This window comes from Homalodisca vitripennis, chromosome 3 (assembly GCF_021130785.1).
Source record: "Homalodisca vitripennis isolate AUS2020 chromosome 3, UT_GWSS_2.1, whole genome shotgun sequence".
NCBI classification, from domain to species: domain Eukaryota; kingdom Metazoa; phylum Arthropoda; class Insecta; order Hemiptera; family Cicadellidae; genus Homalodisca; species Homalodisca vitripennis.
Genome location: NC_060209.1, coordinates 59,488,426 through 59,516,196, shown reverse-complemented (window position 1 = coordinate 59,516,196; position 27,771 = coordinate 59,488,426). Strand labels below are relative to the sequence as shown.

Here is a 27,771-nt window from a genome sequence, read left to right as displayed (position 1 = left end):
CCTCTGCGTAAAAAATTAAATGTATGTGCGAAATATGTTTGTACTCGGTAAATATTTGATGTACGATAAACCTATGGTCTTCTTTTATTTAATTTACATTTACATATTGAAACATAATAAACTTAACGTTTCATACTTTCATTTCATTTTAATTGTTTTCAAAATTATATTTTATGGAATCAAACAAAGGAAGCATGGAAATGACAGTTTTTAATTGTCATTTATTACAAACAGAAATAATTTTTCAGTACCTACCCTTAGATAATTTTCCATAAATATTTGCAATAAAAACTGGATTCTTCCATAAAAATTATGGTCTTCTTTTATTTAATTTACATTTACATATGTATTGAAACATAATAAATTTAACGTTTCATACTTCATTTTAATTGCTTTTCAAAATTATATTTTACGGAATCAAACAAATGAAGCATGGAAATGACAGTTTTTAATTGTCATTTATTACAAACAGAAATAATTTTTCAGTACCTACCCTTAGATAATTTTCCATAAATATTTGCAATAAAAACTGGATTACGATTTTTTTAACGTATGCACTAGTATGCGTATCGTGGATCATGTGCACAATGGAACAGCTCCACAGACTCAACACTACCCAAAAATCCGTAGATTGGTACTCACAAAAATATTTCAAGGTTAAGTCCGTAAGTATTACTATTGCTTACGTTAAAATGTCCTTTATAGAGTCATGCCTAACTCTTCTTCATAAGGGAAGGAAGTTGTAGAAACATCAAATACAAAATATCCCTTCCGTCTGAGCCGGAAGAAAGTTATACGTATTTCACATGAGGCTGTCAACTTAGATGCATATTTAGTTTATAAACTTAACAGTGTGATCAAAAACTTATGGATGAGACTTTGGTAGCTAAGGATGGAGGATATTAATCAGCAAAGGTTCCTTCCTAACTAGTTCATGTTTAAATATATTTGGTCGACTTCTGACAATTTTACCTCATAACAGATATTCCTCTGCTAAATGATTATACCCTCGATTATACGACATTTTATAACGTTATCGATGCTAAATAGTGTTTCATTACGATAATGTTTAATAACATCATATTGGAGCTTTCATATTGAATTTTATCAACAATTACGTGTTAAATATTCTCCCATATGTTTTGTCGCTCCTTTTATATTGAGTATATTATTGTTAGTTAAGTAAATATATTACCATATTTTCAAAAGCATTATTGCTTAGGTCAAAACAAACACATTTATATACGGATTATTATAGATCTACATTGCTTAATTTCCCTCTGTCGGTGTGTATTCTTTTAGTAGTCTATCATGTTCATAAAGGCTTTCATTGTCGGCAAATTTACAATATCTCTATTAATTTTGAATTTATTAGACACAAAAGTAACTTGGCAACAGATATTAATGTATTTTATGTACTTTAAATGGAGGAACTCGGATCTGAGTGCAACTTTCACAAGTTACTATAGATCTCAATGTCGACCGTGTATGTTACAATAAATCAGTTTGTACGTTATTTTATATAAGTTTGGTCATTATATTTCTGATAGAATCCTATTTAAAATGGAATTCTTTTAATATTTTAGTAATCTTTTAGATTTTTAAGAAGTTAAATATTTAAATAGCCACCATTTTGAAAGTATTAAAAATAACATCATATTTATTTTTAGCACCAAAACTTGGCCAAAACTTGTTAGGATTTAATGTATTAGGTTTTAAGATATACAATTTGTAATAAAAGAACACACACAAACCAACAGAGGGGAAATTAAGCAATATAGATATAATAATCTGTATATAAATGTATTTGCCATGGCCTAAGCAATAATTCTTTTGACAATATGGTAATATATTTATTTCTACGTATTTTAGCATGGTTTGTTACAGCGTTTTTATTTTCTGTTAATTATAGTTGGACTAACTGGTATGGATATAACTGAAGGCAATCAACTTCACGAACATTATCGCCTTGCACGAACTCCTTTACAAACAAAAATCACGATGGAGATAGTAGATATTGGTTCTTGTAAACATTACATAATATTGTAATTTTTTGTCCAATGTGTTTGAATTATACTATTTAAACTAGTCCGTCCTTAAAAATAATTGGTCCTTAACCGTTGGAAAATTACAATTTCACAGTACTTAATTTTTAAAGTGGTTAACAGGTTGATGTAATATCTGATCATGTACATTTAGTACACATGCCGGATTTAAGCAATACCTCTGCGTGGTTGTACCATGGTTTAAAATTAATTTTACTTTAAAATAGATTTGTATTTGAATGTCTAGAAGCCTAATCTTTTCAGTATATACGATGCATAGTATTTTTTACAATACCTAATTAAATATTTGTTATGAAATATTAAAGACAAATCATAGCAATACAATAAATATTGCAACCCGTTAACACATCGCAATATGGTTAGCTGTGTATTGTTTTACTCAGTAGGGGGTGCTTATTCTTCTCCCCAAAAAGGTATAGGCGCTGATTCACCCCGTTTCAAGGGGATGCTAAATCAGCGCATGGACACAGTCAAGGCGCTGAATTAGGACCTTCTATTCAAACGGGGTGCTTATTCAGGGCCTGGACACGACCACTGCGCTGATTTAGCATCCTCTTTCGTGACGTCAAAATGACGTCAGTAGCGATGGGGCTCTATACCTAGGGGGTGCTAATTAGGGCGCACCGTTCTAGCGCCGCATACCGCTCTAATAATTTCGAATCAAAAAGTAGATACCCGAGTATTAACATTAACCACGAACAATAACTAGTAAATGTACATTACGGGAGTCATATTGAAATTTAACCTGTTTATTTTTGTGTTAATACATATAAAGCAGATAATTTACGTTTTGCGGAGGAACTAATTTTAATTGTTATTCCGATAACCTCGAAAAAGTTACCGGTTTTTAGCGATTTTAAACTAAACTGCAACTTAAAAAATCATAACTCGGAACCTTCTGATCGAATAACGACAAAATGTTTTGAAACAGTTACAAATGTGATGTTTTTAAGGAATGTAATTTTAGAATTTTTAAGCATACGAATAAAGGTTGTTATCAAATTACTTTCTGAACTTTTATATATGTCCGTGTGGTAAAACAAATCGGTGTTTTACCACATGTTTTACCATTATGAAGCTCTTAAAGATGCAGCTCTTATTTTAGTAGGCCAACGACGCGGTTTTTTATTGGTCCGTATTTATTTGAATTTATATGTTTTACTTCTTACAAGTTATGTTAACTCTATGTTTATAACGTTGAAAGCCTATGTTTTACTTCGATGAACACTTAATCGTTATTCAATCTTCACATAACGACGGGACGTGGTGAGTATGTTCACATCTACAAAAAATGGTACCTAACCTCAATGTTTGCTACTGACCACACTACTGAAGAACAAGGACATAGTGTGGTTCCCCGCGGTCCAGGGTACCAAGAGAGACTGCTGTATGACATCTAACTCTCAGAGAAGTGGCAGAATCGCGTGACTCCTTTCAGGAACTGGCTCATACATAATTGGTGTTTTTATGTTTTATTTATCTATATATATTAACTTTCGATCTGACAATATTCCCACTGCGGTTAATGTCGACACACAGACAACCGGCGTGTCTACACTTGACTGTAGCGCTCAGACAGATGAGAATAACAGACGTACTGATAAGACAATACATAGCCCTGATAGGACACCATAGTGTTAGGAAGGTAGTTAAGCATCCTCAGAGCATTGTGAAGTTTTATATTTTAATGTCAAGAGAGAGAAAAAATGCACCAAACAGATGTACGTAAAGGCAAACCTTAGTTTACAAGATAACTCTTCGGAAAAAATATCTAGTCAGGTATAATCTCTCTAACAGAGAAACAATAGAATAACTATCCCGGAATCTTATATTTAGTTATCCCCAGCGCCTAGCCAACTCATCAATCTACAGGAACATCTAGAAGAGATTCCACGTAACTCAATGCTTATCTGTCCATGCACGTCCTCATTAAAATTGGGAGATGAAGCGTTACTAACAAACATCAGACGTAGAATGCGGGGTGTATATACTGCACAACATGGCGCTTCTGTTGGATTTAATTGGTAATAATTAGCCGTCAACTTCTATTTCATTTCAGAAATCATTCTATGTAGAAGAGATCTACAGAAAAATTATGTACTTATCAGTTAAGGCTAAGGGTGAAAGTAACAGTAGTTCTGGTAAGAATAATTAATTGGATGGTTCAGATAAGAACCTTTACTTATCATTGCCTAAAGTCACTGCCTTGACCTTGAACCTATTTTCAAACAACTTATGCCAAAACGTAATGTTAATAGTCTCTAATATCCTGTTAAATCAATGGCTTACATTTTCTGAATGATAGCAATTATGTAAAAAACTGGCTTCATTTAAATATGGCTGGTAACATAGTATAATATACTATTAAAATACTATTAATAGTTAGAAATTGACTCATGAGCAGTGTGCCGCAAACTATTACTTCAACCAACCAAATGATTCAATAAACCAACATTTCAAGTAAAGAATTATAAAGCCACTTTAATTTTAATACATTTTATTGCCAAGAGCACTCTTAAAAACCCGATATCAAAAATTTGTTCTTTGAAGAAAATAACCCAGAGGAAAATGAAGTTTAAGTTTTATCTTAACACTAAAACCAAGATAATTTGCAGATTTTAACTCATTACTGATGACTTCCACTCTTTGAAAACTATAGAACATATTCATACAGATTTTTGGATCAGATTTTGAAACCTAAACAATAATGTTCTATGGTATTTAATTTTAATCGTCTTTGCCAAATGAATATTTTCCCATTCACAACATGTTTCTAAGTGCATAATTCATTAATATATTTTTCACTCCGTCAGAATTTTTAAAAAGATTATTACCTAATTTGTGTGACTTTAGCCATTTTATTCACACAAAAATATATCCTATCTAATTAGTCAATAGGTAAATTTGCACTGATTGAGGGAAATCTATTACCAAAGGCAGTGGCCGCTAGTAAATTTATGTAGGATATTTTACGGGTAAAACTTTTGAATCATTAACTATAAATATTACAATAGTTTGTAAAAACCTTAGTAATCATGGCAGATAAATAATAAACTATATATGGTTGTTAAACGATTATGCTAAATTAAGGCAGTTTTTAATAATTTTTTATGATTTTAGGTAGTTATTTTTCATTTAAAAGGAGTTTATAGATTTTTGGTAGCATATTACGTAGCGATGTAATCGTGTATGTTTAGCTTAGCATTAGTGAAGTAGTAAATGTGTGTCCATTACATAATTTTAAATCAAGTGATTATTTATTCCACTTGACAAATATATTGGTTTTACTCCTAACCAGGGTACATAGCTGCCCAATATCTATAAAACATTTATATAAATGCTTTAATATAATATGAATCACACTATTTTCTACTCTAAAAGCAAATTAGTCGTCAGGGACTCATTTTCTTCCCCCGCACAATGTAGTGTGTCAATATCCCAACTGGTCCACAATTGTGCGACTAGTGTACAAGTCTAGGCATTGTTCGCAATGCTAAATTTGAATAAACTTACGAGAAATAATTAGAAAAATTTATGGTGTTTGTGGTGAGAAAAAAAATATCTAATGTTTATATATTTAGAAACCGAAAAGCAGGACTATCTTTCTTGCTCGAGATATCATGCCTACTGTGATTTTTGCGTAACTGAAGTTATTAGAAAAGTTACGGTTCACTAAATTCTCTAAATATAACTTATAATGCCTCAACTCTACATGGACTCATTGTTGTTAACCAGAAGTTCTATATATAATTTAATATTGAAAATATAATTATCAATTTACAAAAACTATTCATGAACTTGTTTTTTTTATCAATATGTAATTATTGTCTGTTTTGTATCATTTGAAATATACTCCTGAAACAGTAAAATATTTTCGCAACCAGTTTCTGTAAATGTTTCAAAATATATGCAGTTTATTAAAAATATTACGAATTACTTTATTAAATATTCGTTGGAGTGTTATTTAGGAGGTGTTCTCGTATAAGAATTTGAAGTAAAACATACAAAATTTGCATAGTTTGATATGAAAATTTGGATTTTATATTATGACGCTTAGGCCGAAAACAATTACTTTGAATTGTTTACATATTGAATTTAACATATTTACAAGTTATTTTATTATTATATTATTGTAATTTACAAGTTACCAGCAAGAGCATGAGTTCAATTGGTTCGGCTTGTAGGGTGAGGATGATATAATAAATTTCACACTCATAAAGTTTAATTATATCCAATCCCTAGACAACCTTAAAGAGATTTAACATTAAATATTTCCCGTACGTCAATTTATATATTTAATAAATATGTTTTCTGTTTGTACGTAAGACTTATAAGACAAACGTGTTTTCAGGTCTGCCTGATAAAACAAGTATTTTAGGCATCTTTTAAGTTTGTATATTAAAGGACATATAATTTTCCTCTGTACTAACTTGTTACGTCTAAAACAGGCCAAGGTGAAAAAATGTATAGATTGGAGTGTTAATTCGTTATTTAAATTTAGAACATGAAAAAATACATTAAACTATTGCTTTTATACCGTATCTTCTATTTTACTTCCATCAATTCAACGGGCCTGTTTGATTCATCAGGTAGTTTTCTTCAGAACCATCACAGATTATTTGCAGTAATCCACGGGCTTCAGGAAACAAGGGAAGTTTCTTCACCTTGTGGGTGTATTGTAATCTAATGTTAGTGATTTAGAGGTCCTATAAAATAAGAAGATTGTGTAATATGACTTCTTTTGAAGTTGCACAGTTAATCTTGCGAGGCCTGTACTCCCTGACATGTCTGAACTTCTAACTCATTGTGCCCGGGGTGACCAACACAAATTCCTAAAAAGAGGACTTTTGAGGAGAAAAAGTAGGACAATAAAGCAAAAAGGAGGACATTATTAAATATTCTTATGAACCTTGCTGAAAAATGTATTTGTAAGTTATTAAAAAACACGCACATTATAAATTAGAGTAGTACTGTATTCTTTGTAATGCAAATAAAAAACTCAAAATTAATTTACTTTGACATATAAATGGAAAAATAAAGGAACCTATATTATTACGAGTACATTGTATATTGATGTATAAAATTATTATTTGAGAATACTATTTTGTATGAGAAAAAGATTTAGTTAATTATTGTTATGAATTTTCTCTTTAAACATTATAACTGATTTTAACCCACATTACATTAAAATATTTTGTGATATAATTGGAATTAATTAATTGCAATAGTTCATTACATTTTTAGTGACCTATACTAACATTTTATATACATAAGAAATTATCACATTTAAATTAAAAATATATTACGTATTACAACAAAAATAACCTATCATTCATCATACATAAATAGAAAATCAAGGGGTAGTAGCGCAGTGCAACTGAGTGGATAGAAGCAACAGTGAGTGAGTGACACTTTAGACAACACTCAACATACAACTGAATCTAACAGTTCCCATTTCACGGCATTACGTGAGCGCTGCAATAACTTTTCATGGCCTATTCCGGAACTTTGAAAATCGGAAGACCTTTTTTAATATGATGTTAATATTTTCGAAGATGTAAGCGTTCCCAAAAAAGCCGGACATTTTACATAATTTTCAAAAGCCGGACGTCTGGTCACCCGGCTTGTGCCTCCTCTGATAAATTTCCAGTTATAACTACGGCATTTTCTAAAATTTTTGCTCAGTGAATCAATACTTTATGCATGGTTGGAGTTATGTAGTACCAACCTAATAGATGAAGAAACAATTTATATGTCTCTTTTGCATATTGTAAAATCTTCTATGTGCTCACCTTCTGGCCACAAGATTTTATTTGCATTACCACTACGAATCTGGTAATAACATTTTCCTCAATTGCAACTAGTTCTGCAGTTACTTTGGGATTAATCAAAAATTTTCTAAGCGAATTTCCGTCATTGATTATCAACTCCTTGATTCACAAGTTTTTAACTCGGTTCAAAATGTTTCTCGTACCGTTTCTTTTCTTTATTTCTTAAATTGTTTTTGTTCCTTCGTAGTTCCACATCAATTTTTTAAATTCATGTTATAATTATGAAACACGCAGAAGACACTAAAAATAGAGGACATTTGCATGTAGTAGAGATATTCCGTATCTGTAGTACTCTTCCTTGGAAAGTTGTTTCGACTGTTTCCAAATTGTTCCTTTTTTGATGAGTTGTTTCAGTTGTTGTAATATCGCATTGATGAAGTATTCTGTAAGACAACATTACATATCTTCCCATTGGTCATTTTCATGTTAAGTTAGTTCATGGTTTATACGCGTTGACTGTGCTCGAGTTGGAGTTAGATTACTAATTTCATCTTCTGTGCGTTTAATTTCTCTCTCAATTACGTCCGAAATTTCCTTGCAAAACGTGTATGTGACAGTAGAATTCCGTAGAGGAAAGGTTGAGGTTCTCCATACGACAACTGATAAGCCGAATCAAATAGCACCATTGTTGTCATAAATACTGAAGAATCATCTTCAGTCTTTGTTGTACTTTGGAAAATCGAGGAAGTAAATTGTGGCCTGCATATGCTCTGGTTAGAAGAAGCATCGTGTCCAAATTTAATGATTAGTACCCAGTCTTATCTGTTAACAGTCACTAGAAATTAATTTAGACCTACACGTAATTGAAGATAAATGTTTGCTTCCCTTTCCTCCTAGGTTAGCAATCTAATTTAGCTCTATGAATTTGATAATACGGAGGGAAAATATATGAATCATTTCCTCCAAATTTGCAAGTTCTCAAAATATTATACTGTTACTTTGAGATGATGAGCAAGGAGGTAGGACCAAGGCCTTTTTCTTTCGTAAAGCTAACTCGTAGCACTTCTTATCCTCACCCTTCAACTTCAGTTTTGCCGCAAATAGCAATATTTTCCCCCAAATAATTATTTCGAATATCCCCCACTCGCCTAAGTTTGTATCTGTGACTACACATTCCGAGTAGTTTAAGTTCACGATCATTATTGCTATCAGATTATCCTCTGGACAGACAAACTACTTATCTAGCCAATTAATGTTTTAGCACAAAATGGAATCCATTATCATCACGTCATTTGTTCCTTAAATGAGAACAAAAAGAATCTACTTTAGTATAGAACCTACCCATCAACTTACTGCAAAACAATAAAAGTCGGTTGTTCATCGAATGGATCGTACGATTAATTATCAGCGATGAAATATAAAAGATGTTGTGGGATAAAAACGGCGTATCATTTATGACTCCAGAAATAAAATTTCATTCCGTTGAATAATTATTTCCCACTCAATATAAGCTTAATAAATACATACACAATCATAAATTTTGGTATTTTGAGGACAAGTAATTTGTATTAAGTATTGTAATAATAACCAAAGTTATAAATTTTATAAGAGTTTTATACATTGCTTCAGTCAAAAAAAGGGAAAAAAGAAAAATGGTTGATTTAAATTTATCACTGATGTCTTCCACTCTTTAGAAACTATAGAACATGTTCACACAGGTTTTGGGATCAGATTTTGAAACCTGACCAACGACGCTGGCCTACTTTTCGGCTCACTGTGGCTAGACAGTATCACTCACGTGTGGGCTCATTGCCAACCTCAGGAAAAGAAATTCCCTTATTTTCCCATATCAGTGGGGAACTAATACAGTTTCGAGATAAGATATTAAGATTGCCTGATTTGATCTCGAGCTTCTAAAGCGGGTATTTAGTACGTGGATCATTTTTCCCATGAAGTAAATATACGCTAAGATTAATATTTTCTGTATACAAAAGTTTCCGTAATTAGTAAGACAAACTATTTAGCTATTGAGATGGATTAAATAATATTACATACATACATGTACTATTACAGTTTATGTTATGTTATTAAAATATGTTATAATCTTAATATATTATTTTAATATTCCATTTCCGTCAGGATCTATTTCCAGCATGCTTATATCTCATTAATATTAAATTCCTAGAATGGACGTGTTATAGAAGTATTTCTCTTCCATGCTATGAGAATTAAATTGCACTTATACCAATTAAAAGAGTTAATTGAAAGTACCTACGTACCCGCGGCGTGGAAGGTTATCCATAGCGTGGGAACAGACACCGACTGCGTACTTGTCGGTCGCTCAGAGATGAGCGGTGAGTAACGCATTATGTAAGTAACAGGGTTATCCACTGGTAACCTATTAACCAGATAACGTACTACCAGGAACACCCTGTTGTTTCAGTAACAGCTGGGCTCTACTGTTCAGTCGAAAACGCACTGGAAACAGTCAAATTAAAACGTTCTAAGTGGATTCTTATAGCACCTTTTTTCTATTCCCTTAACCAATAACAACCGAGGGGATTACGTGCAAGCAATGATGCTAGGAACGGCCAGTTCTGACCACACCCTCTTAGTATTAGGTTACTGACAAACCAATAACGTAGAAGAGGGAGCAGATCATTAAATATACCGATTTATTTATCAATACATATAAAAAGCACATTGTAGAACATTCTCTAAAGTTTTATTATCAGCTTATCATATAAACATGTCATTCCTAAAACAGTTCATATTATGTAATTAATAAAAATGAATTTACTTTGTGTTCTAGACTAATGGATGAAGAGGTTTTTGTAGTTACTTAACCATAAAAAGCCCATTGTACATGTAAGTAATTTATTTTGTAATTTAGCAAACATTGCATATAATATATATATATATATATATATATATATATATATATATATATATATATATATATATAGTGGAATAATATAAAAAGAACTAGTTTTATTTAAATTAAAATGTCAAAATATCGATTATAAATAATAATTAAGTTAGGAAGCGTATCTTTTTAATAATACTCCCCATATTTTGTATAATAAATTATAAACATATTTACTGAAACATTCACTTCAATAATATAAATAAGTTTTTATGGAGGATGTTTCATGACATTTTCTTGAGTTTCAGTTGTTGCAAATTAATGTACAAATATTTTAATTTCTAATGCTGTTCTTATTATATACTTCAATAAAACGTGTTTACTTTGTGTTCTAAGTGAATATGTACATAACCTCGAATATTTACATTTAATCTGAACTAGTTTATTTGCAACTCATAACGTTAGTTCTATGTCAGCCAGTAATATCATGATTCTAATACCAAATAAAATAACTGAGTTTCGATCAGTTATTGGGACATCAATTATAGATCGCTTACTAGCTCGGCTGGTGACCTGCTATGATGGTAAACAATTACTAAAACCTAATGCCAACTGACCACGTTATTTTGGTAATAGGTTATTGAAAAGGAACGATTTCTCATCTCTAGGTCGCTTCAGCGTCACTTGCGCATGCTCCTTACACGCCAAGACCACGCCATACCGGACCGCACAGTGTTACCAGAGGCACATAGACGTGTCAAGAGGGGGGTGGGGGGTTGTGACCCTCCCACCGCATCCTTACAAATATTCAAGGTATATTTTAACTTGCGTTAAACTAAAAGTATAATCGTAGTTTGATTTATTTTGATATTTTAACTATAACAACTGATAGAGTAAACACAAGACTCGTGATTTGCATTTTTTTTTAATGACGATACCTTCTGCGACCGTAGGGTTCGACAAATATATTATACAGGCAATGTCGTTCCCACACTACCCGCCCTTGAGAAGAGAGAAACAGCGAGTAATGGCCATGAACAGAAAATAAATGTAATGGTCGTTTTAAATAGTATCTAACTTCAAGTTGGTATTTTTTTAGTGTATAATTTTACACATTATAAAATGTATTGTTTACATCAATTTCAGGAATAAAATATAAATAAATAATGACAAAATAATATTAGAAATCAAATGATAAGCTCATATTATAATGTTCCAAGTTTTAAGGAGTTTAAACCCAAAGTAAAGAATTGAACTTTTATAAATGTAAGCCTTCACTTTTCTATTTATAACTAATTTTAGTTTTGATTGCAGGAGCTATGCTCTAGAATTTTGTTTTTTAAAGTCAATGCAATAATAAATTAATACAGAGAGGAGTGTTAAGATACTATATGACGGAAAATATTCTGGAACTCTCCCGTGGTCTGAGACTCCTGACGATCAGCAGGTTAACGCGGAACAACAAATCTGAAGAAAACAAGTTTTTAGAATAAAAGGAAAAAAATCTAAGCCTAGACTTAAATATTCCACCTTAAGCCCACCGTGAGAGTATCGTGAGCGACAACGTCAAGATCCTCAAATAAAAAGAAAACGAAATAAATGTACTATATTTGACTGAATTGTAGTAACTGATTTATAACAAACAAAGAAACTGTGAATATTGTAGAGATATTATGATGGAATCTAGATTGAGATGAACATAATATATTATTGGATTCAAGAAAGTAGAACTTTACAGGAATGCACAGTACAATTTATGTTATGCAGAAGTGAAACATTTTCTCAAATCTTAAAAAATGGAGTAATCAATATTGGCTTCAATTTATTAAGGTTAAAATTTAAATTCTTTAGAATTATAATAGCTTTACTGATCTTAAAATCATTTGAGAAAACATCCTGAGTGTTTGAAGATTTTGACAAACCAGTCAAGTAAGGGGACAGCTTAAAAACACATTTTTTGACTAGTGAGAAAAACAAAACAAATTCAGTTGTAATATTCACGGTGATGCCTGTAATAGTCTAAAACTGTAACCAAATGGAATATCTAATATGGCACTAGAGTGTTTGTAAAATTGAAATCGCCAATAAGTAAAATATATTTAATTTTCCTCGATTTATATTCGTGTACTTTCATTAATTATTACGATAGTTATTTACCGATCGCCATTACGTGTTTCTGTTACACTGAGTATGAAATCTGAAAATTAGACAACTAAAGTAATTTCATATCATGCTTAGTAATAATATTTAACTTGAAGTTCATATTTTTGTGTCTATGTTTGTTCATCGCCGAGCGTCTGCAGCGCCTATGGCAATGAACGCAGTGGACGTCAACCACTCAGCGGTGGTATAAAACACAATTTCTAATTTCATGTCTCAAAATTTGTGTATACACAGTAAATATATCCTATTTATATACCAATACTTTTTATCGGGGTTGGCATGGTTTGATATTAAGGAACGTTTAAATGTAGCGTACGTTTTATTCAAGTAACAAATACAGCCCATATATTCAAGTCAAACCCTGAATATATTTTCATATATATCCCGGAAGCCCATTTTAGAATTATAAATTTTAGGCAAAAAGTGAAGGGTGTGTCTTGTAGCTCTAAAGATATAGCGATTTTCCTAGACCTCTGTTATTCTTGTTAATACAACGTCATCGACTAAACTATCCGAGTACTTTGTACCAGAACGGCGCGACGGTAAGCGTGTAAAGAATCTGTAAATCTGTACAGTAAAAGTATCTGTAACAGTAATCTGTACCGGGTAATTTCGGTTTGCGGTAACTTGTACTCTCTACAAAACGAGTAACCGGTACAAAAAGTAGTCCCTACGTAAACAGTTGTCACAATAGTGAGTGAGTTGCCTATCTCTGAGGAGTTCTGTACTGTGTTAGTTGTCATTCGTTGTCACTATGAGGCGTACCGTTCTGGGCAATATGGTGACTACGCGGTAAAACGAACAGTTACCAATTACGGTGAATTAACAAAACTTGCTCAATTTATATGTGTTAAACATTAAACGTTTTATTAGTGATTAAGCTCAATAATGTGGGCAATGCCAAATTTTATGGAACACACAGTCAAGAATAAAAGCTAAGATGGCAATTTAGCAACAAATTGTTTTCATACTATTCTTAAATTTACATATCATATTACAAATACATTAGACCTGTATCTATCTTGTACAAACAATGGGTTGTAATCGGATTACAAGTTTCTCAGTTATGAATTTTCATTTGTATTTTAAACTTAACTATTGTGTTCAATATTTTGTTAAAGATTAAATTTTGTTTCATTTAAATATATTTCATATAAACTGTAATTGTTAACTTTCATATAAACTGTACAAGATTTAACTTATCCCTGTATAAGCTTAATTGGTACCAAATTGGTGTAATGTAAACTGTATACACTCTCACCTGATATTTGCCTTCCTTTTATTAATTCAGAAGTACTATAATTAACGATTTTGGACCTACTGTTAAAAAGATGTTCGGATGCGCCACTGAACTTCATAGTATTGGACAGTTTGAAACACATAGAGACTATAATGTATATTTACATAATCTTCAGTCAGGAAAAATGTTCATTACTGGTTCATTGAAATCCAAGTGTAAAATCACTCAAATCGCTATTTTTTTTATTCTAACATTGATTCCACAATTTATATGAGGTTACCTATGTCAAAAGCAAGGAATAAGTGAATACATCAAGAATCAAGACTTGTCCAGAAATTTTATTTGTAAGAAACATACACATTTTTGGGTTCCAACAATTTACAAATAATTTATTGTTGGGTACCCATCTTTACTTTAAACATCTTCTAAATACTAATACTTAGTAATTAACGAAAATAAAAGCGAACACGTTTCTGGCGTCAGTGATTGTAGCTATTAACAAACGAAAGTACAACTAAACTACAGATAAAGCAATTAAAAAATTCATAGTTACAAAATTGTATAATATATATACTATCTTTATATGCAACATCCACATCAATCTACTAAAACATTTATTAGAAAATGTATCACACACACACACACACACACACACACACACACACACACACACACACACACACACACACACACACACACGCACGCACGCACGCACACGCACACGCTCGTATTATTAAATAAATTTGATTTACTTGAATCAGATATTTGTAGAATAATTCAAAAGAAAAAAATGAAGAGTAGTTATGGATTGGATGTCTATAAGTAACATAGTCATTAAGAATAATGTAGATATTTGTACCATTATTCTACTGCAGTCACACAAGTCTCTTGAACAGGGAATATTTCCTGATAAGTTTAAAATCGCTGTAGTTGTACCTGTGTATAAATAAGAACGGGTATGACACTGATGTGTCAGTATTTCGCCCAATATCGCTTATCAGTAACATAGCTAAGATAGTTTATATTTTAACTAAGGAAATTATTGGAAGACTTTAACTTATTTTCTAACAATCAATTTGGTGTTTGACCTGGTAATGAACACTTAGCATTAGGACAACGTACCAGCTGTATCATACCAGTGCTCATAAATGACATTATTGTTATTTATTTATTTAGTTTTAAAAAACCTTTAACCTTTTAGATATTGATATGTGAGTAAAAGATTTAAGAAATAGGGAGTTGGAGGCTCAGGCCTTGTCGACTTATTCTTTATATTATACGAAAAATTTAATGCAAGATTAATTTAGATGTCCAGTTATTTATGTCTTGGTTTGAGAGTACAATGTGATACGGCATAAGGCTACAACCTGTGGTAATGTGTTGACGGCATGCCTTACTCATTGTTCATAGTATTCGGCGTATGGATACAGTAAGCTATTTATCAATGATAAAACTATTCATTTTTCACACGTATACTCCTATTAGTCATTATTTACCATTTCAAGTAGCGTAAAGTGTGTAAGGCTTAACTTTGCAACAATTTTTAAATGTTAGCAATTCTTTAGGATTGATTAAATATTTTTGGAATAATGTAACTCAGCGAATTTTTCCCATAAGTACAAGGGAAATCTTGTATAAAATCTTGGAATTCTATAACTTTTATTTTGTAAATATAAAGCATGTTTTTGAGTTTGCTGATATAATAGATTCATTCAGAAAAATGTTATTTATTAATTATATTTAGTATAAAAAGTTGTTTGGAATCTAAGGTATTCATTTATATAGCAAAGGGCTATCAGAAATTATGAAATTGTGTTGTAATTGTTGTAATGCAAACTATCCATGAAAGTTGTACCCTCTAACTCAAGTCCGTACTACATCAAGGATTATTCATCGACTTATAAAGTACCTTGAGTGTTAAACAGGGAAGGATATTTCTTAAGTACTAGAGCTTCCTAAATATAGCTTTTAATCTTTTAGCCAGGTTGTGTATATGTAATACCCATTTAAATCTGTGATACAAAGCGATATCCAAATAATTGGTTTATGTGGCCACTTTTAGACTTTGGTAAACATCTTCATTGTGGTTAAATAATCAAACACAGTCTTAGCCCTCAGCTACTGGGGGTCGATCAGGATGACCAATCAGTTGAAGCACATGTGGAATATATATGTCATGAAACGGAGGGATAGTGTGGAGTACTGGATTGCAATTTCTCTAAATATTCGCAAACTTCAATCATGGTATGGGAAGCTTTACACTTTGTCAGAGTTTACAGTACTCGGTAATCTATTATTCCATACCTAATATGAACATTTTTTATATTTCGTATTTTTGTTATTTAAATCTAACTAGGACAGTTATGACGTGACATAAAATCTGTGTAGCTTGTATGTCCATGTACGAAAAATTAAGCATTTTAGTCATGTTTTATATAGTATTTTATTTATGTTTGGACTCTTTGTTCAGTTCTCTAATATATTCAACTAGGTTTCAAAACAGTAGTTTTGCACTGTGGCTTTAGTACATAGTTTTGAATATATGGAATTAGAGCTCAGTAACAAACATACCAACAGTTTAATTACAATTCCTCATACAGGATCAGATGACATGGCTTCGTTGTGGGAGTGATAGGCTCTCTGATTCTGGAGTAGGTGCAGGGGGAGCCCAGCGCTGTCTCTCTCCTGAAGCGAATGCACAGTAGAAGAGTGACGCCAAGATATGGACGGCGATGATTACGTTGAACGAGTACTGCCACTGGTGCAGCCACTATAATAAATTCAATTTTTTACGTGTATAAGGAGGATGATTTTGTGTGAAGAAAGTTTTGACATGAAATTGATGAAAAGACATTTAAAGGATGAAGAAGTATTGGAAGGCTGCTTATTTAGGTTATTTGGGCAAAAGTTAACAGTTTTTCTGTATATAAATACATGCAAGCCAGCAAGAAGCCAGCAATAGGGTCCTTAGTCCCCCAAATGTTTAATATTTTTCAATTACCTATTAGCTAACTAAATATTGAAATAACCCAGTATTACTGAAATGTACTGCTGAAAGAACTTTCTCAACGTTAAAACGGGTTAAGAACTTTTTAAGAAAGAAAATGAGGAATGAGCTGTTGATTGAACTTGCCTTACTTTCTGTCTACTTTAAACAAATACAAGTCGTCTTTATCTTCCAAAAATAATGTTTCTTGTCTACGTTCCTGCAAATATGAGAATAATTTCCATTATTATTATTACTTCTTGGCCAAGTTTTTCTTAACTTCTTGTGAGAAATGTTTCCTATTATTCAAACCATTAGATATTGATTAACGTTTGGTTATTAACTCATATAATCTAGAAGCGGGCATATCAGATCACACAGCCCAATTGACTACAGCCTGGTTAATATACATGGCATTCCCTCTATGAGTTCTATTCAACGACAGTTCAAGAAAAAAAAAACATTAATACATTAAAGGCACTACGTGAAAATGAAGATTGGAACGATTTATATGAATCCAAAAATGTTTATGATGTATATAATACCTTCCTAACAACACTGAAAAAGGCCATGGATGCTGTTTGCTCCTTGGTGAGGACACAATCAAAGCCAAGGTAAAAGAAAATAACGGCAAAATCAGTCAAAGCCAAAAAGGACTATGATCTACATAAGCGTCGGAAGATTACATTAAAAATCTAATTATAAATGTAATTCTTTGTGGCAGATAATAAAAACTCATTTAGGAGCTACCTTTAAGAACTCAGCCAATTGATCGAAGTCGAACATACAGAAAGAGGACTAGCTTATAAAGGACCAACTCAAGATCCAAACCATTTGCCATAACCAGAGGTGTACCTCAAGGATTTGTCCGTGGCCCTGTGATGTTTATTTCATTCAAAAACGACGTGCCGCAATACCTGGACAGACTCAGTCACACGCTTATGTATGCAGATGACAACACCCTTCTATCTTCAAGGAATTCTGCTGATCAACTGGCAGTTAGCTCATATATATTTTGATTTAATGTGAATATTGAGTTTGGGATCGTTCTCTTAGTGCAGTTTCTGAAATCAGACAAGAAATCTAGTCTACGACAGTTTCAGATTTCAGACGCTGCCCTAAGAGAAAGGTAAACTGGAGTTAAACTAAAAAATAATATATCTATTTTATCAAATTCTATTGCGTGGTTATTTTTGTACCCTATGTTCCACTACGGCCAAGATTTCCCATACCCTGACGTTTCGTTTTCCTAATTTGACAAACTGGTGTAGATGTAGAACCTTTAGTTTTCTCCGTTTAGAAAATGTAACTAACATATAAAAGTGTACGTGATAGCCATAAAGAAATATTTAGGTTATAGAATTCTAAATATGGTAAAACCATTACACTTTTGTTTTATTTTTGCTTCTGTACTTGTTACATATTAATTTTATTGCCTTGGTCTATTAAATTTTTATAAACCACTTTATATGTTTGACATTAATATACGCTTGAAACAAAATAATTATAACATATGATATAGAGAGGATAACTAACCCCATTTTTCCTGAAGTAGCTAATAAAACTGGGACTCAGAAAGCCTAGAATGCTTGCAAATGTATTGGAAAATCCCATTAGAGCACTGGCATGCTGAGGCGCTATGTCCAGGTGGTTTACACTGAAACACAAGCACAACTATTAGTTTTGAGAACAACAATCCACAAGTTAAAAATATAATATCTTCCTGCTCTGCTTACAACTAAAAATAAATAATAAGTGTTTGGACACTACATTCCACTATCATGGCCACATCTTACGGTAAACTTTTACAAGCGAATTTAGTCTCCTACACTGGCTGAGATGGTACTCGAAGAGATAGAGCATAAATATCAATCTTGATCATAGTACGCTGTAACACAGATGGAATCTGTTATCTATCTGTATCTGAAGAGATAAAACAGCTTCATTAGTTAGGTCAACCAAACTTTCGCATAGGAACTAAGAACATAGCACAGAGATGACTCCTACACTGCCTTAGGCATAACTTAGGTGGGAACAGTTCTGATTTTAAATGGGAACAGTCACTATAGAAAACAAAAAAACAGCTTTGTTCTCTATTAGGATTCAGGAAAAATACCCCTCTAGTGAATGGGAAATGTTTGAGAACTGAACAACAACTGAATTAGATTGACAATTATGCAGATTTTATAACAATGTGTTCTCCATTTTCTACTACCTGAAATACACTATGTTCTTAGACTTAAATCAGTGCTGATCCAGATGTCAGATTCCACTGACACGGATCTAACAATATAAAAATACCTATGTTACCCGACGATGATGATATTCTATCTGGTTGTAGCTCCTTGCGATAGCTTGTTTGAACAACGACGTAGATACCCTGACTAGATACAGATAGACAGCAGATTCCAGATGTCACAGTGTATCCAGATGAAAATTGAGATCTTTTTTCTCTTTTCGAGTACCACCTCACTCAGGGTACTCAATTATAAACACATTTCTGAATAAGTAGGTCTAAAGACAAACAACATATCTAGATCTCCTCATAAAGTAGTTTCTTTAAAGGACAGGTAAGAGTTACGGTAATAAAATGCCTTCTAACGATACAACCTAGTTACCCGCTGTAAGAAAAAAAATCACTTCTGATCAGGCTGTACACTGTGTGTCGTGTATTCAGCCACACTTAGCCTAGGCAATAAGGAGTCACATACAAATGTGTTTATTTTGAGCTTCTTGAAGCTGCACATATGTAAATATACTGGAATATTAAATACTCTGAAAAAACTTACTATATTTTGTCATTAGTATTTTAAGAACAGTCTAGATTACTGGTCACAATTCTCTGTGTGATTGTTTTTATTAACCTAGATTGTAGTTAGGTGGTAGTTTAGGTATCCACCTGAGGGAAGGATCAGATTGTGCAGATTTTGAAATGTAGTGTTAACTATTTTTTTCGTATCACTGGGCAATATAAAATGTACCAAAGATTACAGCTAACTTTTCTTTTACTTTTTCGTGTACAATATATTTTTTCTATTATTTATTTTTTATTTGGAACTCTTGGAATCCAGAACTTTGAAAGACTATCTCACTGTGTAAACCACAAGAAATAACTCTTGTACTGTTTACTTGCTTACGCTATCATTGACTGATAACAGGGGATGTGCTAAAGATGTTGATACAGCTAGTCAGTAATTAGTTACCTGAAGGCAGCCCAGGAGAACGCTGTCAGCCCTAACGCCAGTACCAGACACAATGACGTACCGTTGAAAGAGTTTAAATGTGCTGCAAGAAAAATCAATATCGCCTGACTTATGAAGGTACTACAGATGAAAGTTTTCCGCACCTATAACAAGAAGAAACCTATTATGTAGTCTTAATAGTAGAAATGAAAGATGGAGTTCCCAATGCCAATTTAACAATTTAAAAACACATACAATGTGGTGTACTATGTGTAATAGTATTAAACTTCCATAAACCATCAAAATTAAACATTGACCAAAATTTAAAGTTTATAAGTTATAAAGTTATGGTTGCTTGGCCAACCTTTTACTTATTAAAATAAACATAATTTGGTTGAGATGAGTTACAATATAGGTCGATGAACTAAGTCAAATAAGGCATCCGAGGTTGTAATGACCTGGCCTGCCGTGCCGCCATATTATTGTGCTTTGTCTTCACTTGCAAATTTGTATCCAAAAATATTAACATGATATGTAGAATGTATTTAACATGTACTCTGTTATATTTTCTGTGGAGATATTTTCATACTGCGTACTTTATAGAGACTGCTTCCAAACACTTTGGATAAAAGTTAAGTCTGCGTTTGTGGACTTAATCTGTTAAAAAAATTATTGTTGTCACATTATATATAGTTCATTGTTTAATATAATTTAAATTGGACAGTGCGGAGAAATAAAATAATACAAACTTACAAAACAATCAAAGATAAAATTGTTTGTTTAGTCATCTTATCTCAAGAAAATAATTTGAAAAATGTACAAATTTTCCATCTGAAAGGCATCATAAACATGTGAAATATTGATATTTAAAATCTTCGATCAAAAACGAAGAACATAGCAATGCACTGGCCCACATACGGCTTTTTCTAGATGACCAAATGTTCATTAAACCTTGCTCCTCAACAAGTTGGTTAAATCAGGGCTGAATCGAGAGCTCGATGGAGCTGTCTCGGACATGGGACATTTGCCTGGACTTTTGAGCGCTGTATGACAATTGATCAGGCAGCTTATCTTTCAGTCAGTGGCTAATATTTTGTATCATCATTTTGAGGTACTGCTTTGAAAGTAAAATGTTCTCTTGTAATGTAAACTTTTAAGGAAGAATAGAATTCTTCTCTCAGAAGATTTCAACATTAATATTGTTGAATCGTACCGACTCTTTTCCATTCCTTTACTTAGCATTGGTCTCACCCCTACAATACATGAAATTATGATAAAATTTTAATATCAAATTTCTTTAAAAAGAACATTTTTTCTCAATCCATCAGCAGATACAAAATTTTCTAAATTCAATGACATACTCATGAACTGATTTGATATATTATTTCATATTGTAATCAAAGTACTGGTTGGTCCTGTGATGCCACGGTGGCTCACTGGGCAGGTGATGTAGAGGATTGCTATATTTTGCAGCGTTGCAGTCCTCCTGAGTTCAAGGCGTACTAGACTTCTGAAGTGCCGTCATAGTAATCTTATAACTGAAAGTAAATCCAGACGCATAGAATCTATTTTTAATATCAGTAAGCCTGTTAAGACAACTTGGGAGGTCATTATTACCTGCAAACCTTAAAAAATTTTCAAAACGGGTGTAAACCAAAAAATGAGAAATATACATATATTACTGATCCTGTCCTAATTGACTCATATATTAATAATACTTTCACCAATTAGGCCGGTAGATAGATACATTCACTATCCTCATGTACTAAGGGTTCTCAAGATCGATCCTCAGTCATTATATATATAAAACAGATCCCATGATATTTTCAGATTTCCGAGTTCTCTTTTAAAGGAGTTTGTCTCTGAACTCTCTCTTATCTGACTCATATATTTTTAATGCTTCTGATTGAAGGTGCACAGGCTATCTGATCTGTAGGTAACTAAAACCATACCTTTACCAAAAGTTCGTCAAAGTTAGATCCAAATTCCTGCAGACCAATAGCAATAATTCTACTATTTGCAGAGGTATTTTAAAAGATCATGCATTGAAGAGTATATAATGTTCTGGAAATTGATAATATGTTAACCCAAAGTCAATATGACTTTAAACCTGGGTCAAACACCAAACTTGCCATAGCTAACTCTATAAAAAGAATTAAAACTCTAGTATCTAAAACACCACAACTTACTTCCTGGAGTGAATTCAATGTGTTGAAATCCGCAGTAATTCCTAGCAGTATTTTTCTGATTTTTGTATTATGAAGGCCGGGGCACCTCAGGGATCTATCCTTGGACGTCTACTTTCCTCATATACATTATTGATCTTCCAAAACATATTGAAAGTCATTTCAACAGAACCACCAAACCTGCTGTCACTCTTTTTGCGGATTACACTCTATGAAACAAAATGTGTTTTAATAATATTTCTAATGATTGCACACAGTTTGTTTGTAAATGTATTTATTCTGCTTTTTTCATGGTTACGCATAATTTTAGGTGTCACAAGGTATTAGTTGTCATTTCACAATTTTGGTTTTGGGTACGGGGGCATGGGAGAGAACACCCCAATTTTGAAATTTCTTTTGTATTTTTTGTAATTTTTATACTTGGGCTATAAGACTTTTACGTAGGTTCGTATAAGTTTTCACATGAACACACTGTAGCCTATATACTCCGAATTAACTGATAAGTTTTGGGCCGCGGGGACACCTGTTGTGCATATCTGTAATATCAGACAACATCAGTACAGCATATTAGCAGTTATTTACACAGCTATTATATGGAACAGTGAAACTATATACTTGTCATAACTTGTTAAATATCTTGTTATCAAAAGACTAGTTTGATTATGGTTTTACAAAATCGTAAAGGATAAAATCTTTTCGGAATTTTGTATATTTAAAACTGTAAACAGTGGTGAGGTGTTTACAGTTGATCGCAAGGTCAATGACATCGTTACCGGTTGATTTGTTATTGTTTGTATTTCAGCAGGGTGTGGTCGTCGCGCTCTGCTCATCTCGGCTATTTCCGTCACCGCTCGGAGTCCAGATAGCCTACGCGATTCTGACCTTGTAGCAAGTTTGGAAGAAGGCGGTGTTGCCAGATCGCCCTTAAGCGCCACTGTTAGATTATTTTCAGTCTGACTGACTAATGATATATCATCTAAGAGATGGTGTAACACCAGAACGATTTATTTAACACCACCATAATTGTACATTTGTTAGTTTTGGTTACACAATATTACATGTTTACATTAGGTGTAATTAGATTTAATTTTAATTTTAATGATCCACCAAAAAAGGCTGTACTCGGGTTTCATTTGTGGCTTCATATAGTGTGTTTCAAAAAATTTTCTAACAAAAATTAGCTAATACTAAATGCAAATACATTCGATTTTAGTGAATTTGGAGGGATAGAGAATGTTTAATACCATTTTTGAGTAAAATGTTCTTGAATTCAAAACTAGTAAATGGAGGTCCGTTATTGCTCATATTATGATCAACCAAGCCGAATCTATCAATTATTACAGCGTTTACTATTATCTCGACAATCTTACTGTATACTACTCAATATGTATGGCCACTATATAGAAAATTTACAAGATTTAAAAAGCGTTTAAGAATAAACATTATTTTAAATGAACTGGAAAGTCTAAAACAATTTTTTGTTTTTTTATACATAATAAATGAGATATAACCATTCCTTTCCAAAATTTTAACAGCCACCGTCTGGAAGCCTTATTAGGGCATCCAGAACTGTGACAATTTTATTCAGAATTACCTGTACCTAATATAATGTTTTTAAAACTTGTCATTTTATTTTTAATTTTAAAATATTTGAGTTAATTTTTTTCACAGCTTATATTTAAAAACCGTCTTAACCAATAAACTTTCTAATTATACTACCATAAATATAATAATATAATTATACCAACAAATTAACGAACTTAACTAAAAGAAACTATGTGCAAATTACTACCAAGATTAGGTGAAACCTATTACAAACCTTTAGGTTTGCTATCGATTCACAATTATTTCCTCAATGTCCTTATACACTACTTAAAACTTTGTACAGTTGCAATATAAAAATCTCATAAAAAACTTACTTCATTATAAACAAACTAAAAATTCTAGATCAGCTTTTGTTTTGCTATATTATGTCGAACTAAGATGAAATATAAAGATATATACACAGAGTGTAACTGAAATACACCGACAAACTTCAGGAGGTTGTCCCTGAGGTCAAAACAACCATTATGTTCCTATAAATGTATGTCAATACGATGTTTTCTTTTTGTCCGTCTGTTGGTGTTTATACATTAATTTTTTTTCTAAACAACCATTAAAGGTAGAAAGTTAAAATTTTCAACATATGCTAATCTAGTAAAGATCGTCAATTTAAAACATTGAAAATTAATAGTCAACAAAATTCAATACGGCTGCTTGTTAAAATTTTTGATAATACATTTCTTAAAAACTACTTCATAGCAAATGATATATCATATCATAACTACTGCATAAAAATGTACTAGAGTCTAAAAGTGTTATACATTTTATTCGAAAATAAACGGTACCACATTTTCTGTAGTTGCTCAAGAGATTAAAAAAGTTGTGGCAATTTTTCTTAACAATGTAACATTATCATATTTGCAAGTTTGTCCATGTTTCAAAAAATTTAAGTATTCTACAAGTGTTAAAAATATTTAACAAAAATATCTCACCATCAAAAAGAGTTTTAAGCTGTCTTTACTAAGAAATACGGAACCATTTAACAGTACAGCAGTTATTTCAAAACCTTAGAGATCACATTACCAGGGCCGTCCGAAGGGGGGGGGGTCGCTGCGGCCAAGGGGGCGCCGCGCCGCGGCTAGGAGGTGCCTTACTCATAGTCAATATTAAATTTGTAAAACAAAATTTCAACGATATTCTACTATATACATACAAACCCCCAATCCGGTGCCTTAATATTTGTTAAAAAGAACTTGGTTTGAACCATATACTTAAAAATACTGTTTATTTTTATTAAGTTAAGTTTGGCAACACCGCGCGGCAAAAACAACTTAGACCATTTGGCAAAACCGCACTCGCAACTCCAACTGTCACTTCATTGCGTCTACACCGTATAGGTTAGGTTGCTAACTAGTCTCGTGTGTTTAGAGTTTGTAGAGACTTAGAGCTGTGAAATTAAGCGAATGTGTACGTGAGAGGTGAGCTTCGTATTGTATTAGTACCTACATATACAAAAGCTACAGACATGTGGTAGTTAAATATGTGTTGGTTGTCATATGTAAATGTTGTTTCGACCAAGGTACTATGTGCACTCTAGCTTGCATGTCGTAGCGTAGGCATAAAAACTACACAACATGTAGACCAACAGATTTAAACATTATTTTTTAATTTCATTTTAAGTAAACAAGCATAATTTTTTGAAGAAGTTTCATTTTATTTCAGATTATTTTATTAAAATGTCTACAAAACTATCAGGTGCTCAGAGACGAAAATTAAAAAAAAGACAGTGAATTAGCTCACAGTGCTCTTTTAAGTAAAGTACCCAAGTTGACAAAATTCTTCACAATAGCTGACGGCACTACCCAACAACCTACTTCATCTTTACTCGCTATTTCAAATACCCAGGACTTCGACCATGAATGTGAACAAGACCTAATTTTAACTGAGGTAGAGGAGACTGCTGAAATACTGAAGGAGGAAACCAGTGACGAGCTTAAGAAGGGAACTGTTGAAATGTTAAACTACCAAAATAAAAATTTTTCAAATGACCCGTCAACTTGGCCTGAAAATTTAACTGTCAGAGAGAGAGATGAAATCATAACAAGGGGTGCTCCGTCATTTAAAAAAAGTAATGATGACTATCCACTAAAAAGTGAAAAGCGTCATTTTTCAAATTATTTTCAATATCGCCACGCAGAAAATGGCGAGAAAGTGAAAAGGCGGTGGTTAGTTTATTCTTGCTCTTCTGATGCAGTGTTCTGCTTTCCATGTCGTTTATTTGACAATAAACCACACTCAAGTTTTGGCAAAAAGCAAGGATTCAATAATTGGAAAAAATTTCATGAGCGAGCTTCATCTCACGAAACGTCATCTGAGCATTTTAAGTTTACCCAGAAATGGATTGAAGCTGAACGTAGAATCAACCAAAATGCAGCAATTGATACTGAGCTCATGGGCCAAATACAAAAAGAAGCCGAGAGATGGCAAAACATACTAAGAAGAATTATTGCCATTATTATTTACTTAGCAGAACACAACTTGGCTTTTCGTGGAAACTCAACAAAACTTTTCACAAAAAATAACGGAAACTTCCTTGGCCTTATCCAGTTACTAGGAGAGTTTGATCCGGTTATGATGGAACATTTAAGATGCATTGAAGAGAGTGAATATCGAGTTCAAATGTTAAGTGTCAATATTCAAAATGAGTTGATAAACTGTCTGGCAAAGGAGGTGAAAAACAATATAATCGAGAAAATAAAGCTGTCACGGTACTTCTCAATTATGTTGGACTGTACGCCAGACGTAAGTCATAAGGAACAAACATCTCTCACCATTCGCTATGTTCACGAAGAAGAGGAGATCGATGGTGAAATTGTTATTGAAGAAAGTTTTATAGGCTACACGATTACTGAGGAGTCAACAGGGGAAGCATTGACTCAATTGTTAACAGAAGAGGTAGGTAGGTTATGTGGTTTGGACATGAGTGACTGCCGCGGGCAAGGGTACGACAATGGCGCAAACATGGTAAGAGCTAAAAAAGGGGTCCAATCACGAATATCCTCAGAATATCCTTTAGCTGTATTTACACCCTGCGGATGCCACAGCCTCAACTTGGTTGTTGCAGATGGAGCCAGATCATCCGTCAAGTCTACTCTACTTTTTGGAATCCTTCAAAGGATTTACACTATTTTCGCATCATCTCCAAAACGTTGGTGCGTTTTCAGTGACCATGTTAAAGGTTTAACTTTGAAAAAGGTTTGTGAAACAAGATAGGAGGCTCGAATAAGTTCTGTATCTGCCGTTCGATACCAGTACAAAGACGTCCTTGACGCTCTTGTAGAACTGAGTGAAACTGTCAATGACCCTACAATCTCATCTGAAGCTAAGTCCCTCCAAATTCGCATGGAAGACTTTTCATTTCTGGTTTGCCTTATTGTTTGGCACGATGTTTTGTTTGAGGTAAACTTGATAAGTAAAACCTTACAAGGTAAAAGCACTGATATTGCTTTAACATCAAATCTGCTGCAAAAAACTTTACAGTTCATAGATGATTTTCGTAAAGACGGTTTAAATGACTCAGTTTCAAAATCCAAAGTTTCAAACGGTTGTAGTCAAATTGACGTGGAACCGTTGTTTAAAGAAAAACGCCAAAAAACAAAAAATAAGCTTTTTGATTATGAAAGTAAAAGTGACTACAAAGCAACCCCAGAAGAAGAATTTAAAAGAAACGTTTTCTACCCACTATTGGATATTATGCAGGCTTCTCTAA

The 27,771-nt window shown here is 32.7% G+C and overlaps 2 protein-coding genes across 6 annotated transcripts in view; both read right to left on the bottom strand.

Annotated features, from left to right (window-relative positions):
• LOC124356960 (vesicular glutamate transporter 2.1-like) overlaps positions 1–10,234 on the bottom strand; it is a 52,283-nt gene extending 42,049 nt beyond the window's left edge. For 2 of the 3 annotated variants that reach the window (XM_046808298.1, XM_046808297.1), the window contains exon 1: positions 10,117–10,234. In XM_046808298.1, the coding sequence (XP_046664254.1) occupies positions 10,117–10,139 (23 nt within the window). In that variant the 5' untranslated portion in view covers positions 10,140–10,234. Of the gene's footprint in view, positions 1–10,108 lie in introns of all 3 variants that reach the window. The other variant, XM_046808299.1, reaches the window with a different exon arrangement.
• Positions 10,235–14,424: 4,190 nt separating this feature from the next.
• Positions 14,425–27,771, bottom strand: part of LOC124356959 (vesicular glutamate transporter 2-like) — a 35,921-nt gene continuing 22,574 nt past the window's right edge. For 2 of the 3 annotated variants that reach the window (XM_046808296.1, XM_046808294.1), the window contains 3 exons: positions 20,296–20,438; positions 18,629–18,749; positions 14,425–16,876 (listed from right to left, as the gene is read on the bottom strand). In XM_046808296.1, the coding sequence (XP_046664252.1) occupies positions 16,709–16,876; positions 18,629–18,749; positions 20,296–20,438 (432 nt within the window). In that variant the 3' untranslated portion in view covers positions 14,425–16,708. The remainder of the gene's footprint in view (positions 16,877–18,628; positions 18,750–20,295; positions 20,439–27,771) is intronic. The other variant, XM_046808295.1, reaches the window with a different exon arrangement.